Source organism: Girardinichthys multiradiatus, chromosome 7, assembly GCF_021462225.1.
Source record: "Girardinichthys multiradiatus isolate DD_20200921_A chromosome 7, DD_fGirMul_XY1, whole genome shotgun sequence".
NCBI lineage: Eukaryota > Metazoa > Chordata > Actinopteri > Cyprinodontiformes > Goodeidae > Girardinichthys > Girardinichthys multiradiatus.
In genome coordinates, this window is record NC_061800.1 from 9,268,255 (window position 1) to 9,275,180 (window position 6,926).

The 6,926-nt window shown below is 35.9% G+C and overlaps 1 protein-coding gene across 1 annotated transcript; it reads left to right on the plus strand.

The window, feature by feature from the left end:
- The first annotated feature begins 2,521 nt into the window (after nucleotides 1–2,521).
- Nucleotides 2,522–3,770, plus strand: LOC124870911 (trace amine-associated receptor 13c-like). Its single transcript, XM_047369762.1, has 2 exons — nucleotides 2,522–2,691; nucleotides 2,796–3,770. Exons 1-2 carry the CDS (start codon nucleotides 2,522–2,524, stop codon nucleotides 3,601–3,603), a joined length of 978 nt encoding a protein of 325 aa, XP_047225718.1. The 3' UTR covers nucleotides 3,604–3,770.
- The last annotated feature ends 3,156 nt before the right edge of the window (nucleotides 3,771–6,926 follow it).

The window sequence follows — 6,926 nt, forward strand, 5'->3', positions numbered from 1 at the left end:
TGTTCATCTGTGCTAAAGTTTCAACACAGTAACAAACAATTACATTTTTTGTTTTTTTTGCACTTTTATTGTTTAAAGATGGTCTTATGAACATATGTGTGCTCAAAGGTATCTGGGAAACTTAGAGATTTGATTCCAATACTGTAAATAGTTTTTGTTTTTTTTTGCGCATCTTGTCCTTTCTGAAGTTGTTCACAATGTTTATGGATTCTTTAAGACACAGTGATTTGTGAAACTCTTACTTCCTGAATAAAATATTGGTAAAGCCTTGTTTTATTCTTGTAAACCCAACATCATTTGCTTTTTCTTCACATAAGCTGGATATATTATACCTCTAGTAACTAGCATAACATTCTTATAATGTATGTATGCCATAAAGGGAGATGTAGACTATGAGTAACATTTATTTTCCCTTACAGTAGTTCAAAACATTTCCATTGTTCTTCTTTAACAAATGTTTTTTTTTTTTTTCTAGTACCACAGAGGTCGGTCAAACAACAGGAATTCGTTTGATTTTGGAATGCTGGGCATCAAGGAAGGCTAGAGAAGACCCTTATATAAGATTGTACGTTATCGTTCAAGCAGACATCTCTTGCCCATCATTCAAAGTACATTCAAAGAGGAAGCTTATGGTCTTCTCCAGGGCGAAGGTTACAATCACATAACTGTGAACCATCAATCATTTTTTGTTAACCCCATTACAGGTCCTCAAAATAGAATCTTAAGAGATTTTGTGGTATCTGCAAGTCAACAATCTGGAGATTAAGAGGGAACCGCAAAGAAAAGGTATCATAGAGATGGGCAACTTGGAATGCTTCTAAATAACATAAGAAAATAATATCCCGGGTAAATTGTGTGTGGAAATGTGTTAAAGTATCTGTCGGCAGCAGCCTGAAACCCCTGTACCTAAAATTGTGGTTTTATTTGGCTAAATTGTCTTTTTTCTTCTTCTGTTAGGAGTAGATCCTTACTTCTCTCTTTCCAATGGAACAATGTAGATACTTAAGAAACGTGAAGATGTTTTGTTTTTAAAGATGTGTTTTGTGTAGATTTTGTTTGCTGTAGTAATTATTGTGTAGTCTTAAGCTGTTTACAGTTTCAACATTTATTTTAAAATTGAAATAAATCAATGAAGGTATACCATTTATTTAAACAAGGATACATTAAATGTCTGCCAAATAAAACTATGGTCTTAACAGTTTTTGGAAAAGGCAAGACGAGGTTGTGATAAATACTTTATTAATTAAAAACATAATGCATTTCAGGGTGTACTGTACTGCTTGCCATGCTCTAGTTAAAATGTAACATTTCAACTGTTCTTTCTTCATACCCTTCCTATGGTATAAATATCTTTTAATGAAAAAACCAGAGAAAATACCAAAATGACCAGATGTAAATAAAAGATATAAATCATAGAGTAACACATCTGCCCTTACCCAACCTGTTAATGGACCCAGACAGCTCCTTTTTTACTTAAAAAACAAATTAAGTGCAGAATGACCAAAACTGCAAAAGTAAAAAAACAAAAACAAATCAAGGAGTAAAATGACCATCATCCACCAAATTCCTGCTCTCTATTTTAGTAGCCATACTGAATATAACTCTGTAGAAAATAGCTTCCTGTCACATACCTACACATGTTGTACTTACTCCGACTTTATTTGAAACACTTCAGTAATGTTGACAAAAGCTAACTTACTTTTTTATTTAGTGACAAAATCTGCTAGTTTCCAACTAGTAAGTACACCTTAAAATCTCCCATTACTTGTGGTGCTTTATCCTTATTGCACAGTAACATATTAAGATGTTATTTGTTAAAACTCCTATCGATAGTCAAGAAAAATCCTCAGTTCAAAATGTTATATACTGTGGATGAGTGTAAACATTAATTTGTAGAAACCAGAGGAGGAGATATTGTCAGGGTGTGGACATTTTGGACTTTGTGTTGGTTTTGTGTTTGTTTTTTCCTTCAATTATTTTGGTGATAGTTTGTTTTTGTCTACCGCCTCCTAGTGTTTGTTGGTTTCCTCTCGCCCTTGTTCCTTTAGTGTTCCTTTACTTAGAATAGTTTCATGATTATTGCTGTTTTCATACTTCTGTATCTTCCTTGGATTCTCTGTGTTTATTTATGTTAGGTCAGCTTTAGGTTTTGTTTACATCTTTGTTTGTCCTCACGTTCCCTGCTTGGTTCTAGTTTATTTAGTCAGTGTGGTTTTAAGCTTGTTCACTTTTGTATCTGGTTTCTCCGATCACATTATCTGATTATGTTCAGTGTTTGCTACGATCCTGCAGTAAGTTTTCGATTGTACTCATGCCTTGCACCTGCGGTGAGTTCTGCTTTGTTTTGTTTGCTCATGACTTGTGAATAAAGCTGAAGATCATGATGAAAATGCTGCAACCCCGCTCTTGCCTGCGCTTCGGTCCACCCCAAAACCCCACTGTGACAGATATGGGAAGTAAAAAAATATATAAACCAAGACAACACAGAAAAATCTGCTTAGAGAGCTGCAGATGTCTGATGATGGCAACACAGGAAGAGGCTGAACTCTGTTTTCCAAAACTTAACAGCTCCTGCAGGAAGCCAACACTTCATTGGTCTAAAGCTGTGCTCCTGAACACAGTGCTGTCCTTTATCTGTCTGGCCACTGTATTTCTCAACCTGCTCATCATCATTTCAATCTCCCAGTTCAGGCAAATATTAAAACAGCTTAACTTTAACTGTTTAGAAATGTGAAGTTATTTTGACATCAATGTGTTTTCACAGAATATTTAGATTTTTTTCTGTCTTATTCCAGGAAGCTTCACACCACCACTAACATCCTCCTCCTTTCGTTGGCTGTGTCAGATTTCCTTGTGGGTCTCCTGTTGATGCCTGGGGAAATCTTAAGAAGCACAACATGCTGGTTTCTTGGAGATGTCATATGTTCTCTCTCTTTTTTATTCGGCTGTCAAATTGTCTGTGGTTCTATTGGAAACATTGTTCTCATATCAGTTGACCGTTATGTGGCTATTTGTCACCCTTTACATTATGCCACTAGGATCACCTTAGGAAGAGTCAAGTGCTGTATTTGTCTATGTTGGCTTGGTGTAGGTTTTTACAGCATTTATTATGTGAAGGATGATCTTATTCAACCAGGCAGAGGCAAATCCTGCTTTGGAGAGTGTACATTTATATTAAGCTATCTGACTGGAACTATTGACCTAATTTTGACTTTTATAATTCCAGTTTCAATTATCATCCTTTTGTACATGAGAGTATTTGTGGTGGCTGTGTCTCAGGCTCGTTCCATGCGCTCTCACATTACAGCTGTCACACTTCATTGTTCAGCAACAAAAAGATCAGAGTTAAAAGCAGCCAGGACTCTGGGTGTTCTCATTGTTGTATATCTAACATGTTACTGCCCATATTATACTTACTCCCTTATTGGGACAAATGTGACAAGCACTGAATATGCATCATTTTTTATATTTCTCTTTTATTTTAACTCCTGTCTAAACCCTGTCATATATGCCCTGTTCTACCCCTGGTTCAGAAAAGCTATTAAGGTCATTGTCACGCTTCAGATACTGCAGCCTGGCTCCTGTGATGCAAATATACTGTAGAGACACTTCAATCACTCTTCTTAGATCTCTTGAAGTAAACTTGATGTACGCAAATGACGCAAAATAGGACATTCATTTCTAAATGAAAATTGTCTTTGATTGTCTTTAATCAAAAGCAATGAAGTTTAAAAATAGATTTACATAATATTTCTAATTTTTATAGCTTAATTAATAATTAATATGTGGACATGTATATACTACATTTTGATATTTGATCACTTATTAGTAACCAAAATGTAAGAGAAACAGGAGCAAAACAAATGCAACATATATTAGCATGAAAAATATTATGTAAAACAGAAATGCTTTAACACTGTCATCATTGCTGCCTCTGGTACCTTAGTCATGTCTCAGTTTTTTCTGATTAAACTCTAAATCTTTAAAATCACTAAAAAGAAGAAAACAAATTTATTCCACTTTATTAATTTTGCACTCTGACTTGCATGTATGGTATTTTGTTGCAAAACGTTTATTGTTTCTAAATTGAACTGCTACATGAGCGTGATGTTAGGAATGGCAAGTCATCCTGATGTGAAGAGAAGTATGAGGCAGTTTTAGTGATGTGTCATTAGCAAAGAAAGTCACAACACAAATGACTTACCACAAAAAACCAATTAGGCACCAACATGGGCCCTGATTTTAGGGAAACAACCAACTAAACAGTGGTTGTTCTCCTGTTTTTTCCTGTGTTAAATATTTACTGTACTTTGAATATCACATGGGTTTCCATAAATTACTAATTTTAAATAAATGTGTGGTATTTTTTGTTTGTTGAAACTACTGAAGCAAGAAATATCAGGCATTGCCATAGATACAGAAACACAACAGTGTTGTGGTGATCATATAAAGTTACTTTGTGTCAGCAAAAGTATCTTTTGGAATTTTTAAACCTAATATATCCATCCAGTATAAGGCGTCTTGGAAAGTTAACCATTACCATGTAGGTAATTAGTTTGGCTGGTATCACTTTGTTTTTTTTTTTTTGTGGTAAAATATAAAATTGCTGAGTTGACTTTTAATATGAAAATGGTTTTTTTTGTCTCAGTAGAAAGACACTGACAAGTACAGTTCTAGTATGATTCTGGAAAATAAGTTTATTGTCTTTAAGTTCTGACAATCATCTTCTTATTGTTGTTGAGACAGAAATGCCAGCCAAGTCAAACCATAGTCTTAAAAGTTTTTTAAACAAGTCAGTAGGTGGTGGTAATAAAGTTCTTTTCTAAGAGTCTTATTTTACACAGTTTCTTGCTGCACATGTATCTCTGTTTTTCTTAACCTGTTTGCTTAAAATCATCTTGCAATATGTGAAGAAATTCGAAGAGGTTCCCATTTCAATTGAACTGAAGCCGTGGAACATTTGCTGTCAAATTTTCCACATCAACTAGTTGATCAGGCTGTGATCAGAAGTCTTGTTGTTTGTAATTTTTCTCCTCTATCTCTCACAAAGTTATGTTAGACATTTTTAATGGTCTTAAATACCAAAACCTATGTTTGGTGGACCTGAATCAGTAAAAAATAAGTATTACTGTGTTGAACGGTACACCATCTGCAGAAAAAGATTTTTAGATTTTATGAATATGAATGTGTTCACATTTAAAAAGATGGCACTGTAGATGGCAGGCTTGGACCTTTGCTCTCTTGTAATTTGTGTGTTTTTGTTTGCATATTCTGCTCTAACCACAATTCTGTGGTCTCACACTAAAGAGGAACTCTTAAACACCAGACTGTTCTCTCATGACATTTTTTACTCCATTTTTATTTGACCCCAACTTTTCTGAGACCTTGGTTGCCAGCACAGTGGCTCTCTATGGATCTACCAGAGACAAAAATAAACGGGCAAGTGCGCTCATGAAACTTCAACAGCGGGCCTTTGCGCTCCATTGCTCTCATTCCACCTGGCTAATGTCGGCAGTCTGGTTAGCAAATGGACAAACTGCTGCTTCTAAACTCTAAAGCCACCCTCTGTTTCACTGAAACCTGCACACTGCAGAGCTGCAGGGCAGAGCTCCTGGGGAAAAAGAGAGAGGGACGAATTTGCTTTTATATATATATATATTACCTTAAAATAACTAACATCTTTTGTCTTTGGGGTCCATTTGACAACAGCAGTTAAAACGTCCTATAATTATGAAAATTTCAATTGTTCCCCAAATTTATGTGTTAGGTACTTCATGTTTCTTTGTTGGCTACTCAAATGGACCTTTAAACCCATTATGATATGTAACTTCAACCTGATGGTGGAGTGGAGGCCTGAGGAGATAAGGAAGTCAGAAGGAGCTTGGTGGAGATGGAGTGGAGGAGGGTCGAAGCTCAGCTGAAGAGCAGGAGATTCTGCTTATGAAGGTCTTTTAAAGCGAAGCCTGGAGGGATGATTGGCTGAAGAGTATTGCGGACCAGAAGCTGATTGGTTGGAGCAGAGAATGTGATGGAGTGGATTTGAGTCTTCCAAGTCGAATTTTCGTCTAAACTCCATTTTTGGAATCAAAAGAAATTTATTTTATGAATGATAGTAACATGTTTTATATTTGGGATCAATTTGACCCCAGAAAAAACAAAGTCAATTGCTGTTATATTGTCACGCCTTATTTATCTGTCATCAAAGTGTGTGACAAACAAGAAAACATGGAATGTATTTAGAAACATGGTTGCTGGAAATATTGTCCTTCCAGTGTCCTTATGACTTGTACACTCCTGCCAAAATGAGGAACCCATTGAAAGCTTGTAAGCACATTTCACCCACTTCTTTTCAACTATCTCCATACACCCGTCTAACCTCTTAATTTGTCATCTCAAGTAAATCCTTTTTAAATGATGATGTTATGAACAGCTCAAATGCTAATTTTATGTCTTTACATGGTTGACAGCGTATCTGGTGGAGCCTATAACCATTTTAATGATGTTAACAGCACAGTGTTTGCCCTGTTGCGGAAGTGGGGAGACAGACAACAATAACTTTTCATTTTTGGAAAGTAGAGTGCTTGCTGAAAGTTTTGAGTGTACTGGAGGGTCAATACGAAGTGATTCTCATCAGAGGAGGGTGCCTGATCAGGGTTCTTGCCCTTTTGTAGTAATGGTATGTATGATTTCATTGGGTTGTATAAGGGTTAGGGCCCTAAAGCTTTTTTGAAGATTAAAAGATTTCATGTTATTGCTGGTTAGGGTTAAGATTGTTTGTAAAATATTGATACCTCTATGTTTTATACTGACCACAAAGAACACTGATACGGACCAAATGGTTACAGATCATGGAGCTCTGGAGAGTGATGTGAAAGCTAGAAGAACCCTCAACAAAGCCTGCGATCAGGGATATGAGACAGGACCCA

Bases quoted from the DNA above. Each gene is read 5' to 3' on its own strand.
- LOC124870911 (XM_047369762.1), top strand. From the start codon at position 2,522: ATGGCAACACAGGAAGAGGCTGAACTCTGTTTTCCAAAACTTAACAGC. The intron at 2,692-2,795 runs GCAAATATTAAA...GTCTTATTCCAG, and splicing joins ATTTCAATCTCCCAGTTCAG to GAAGCTTCACACCACCACTA.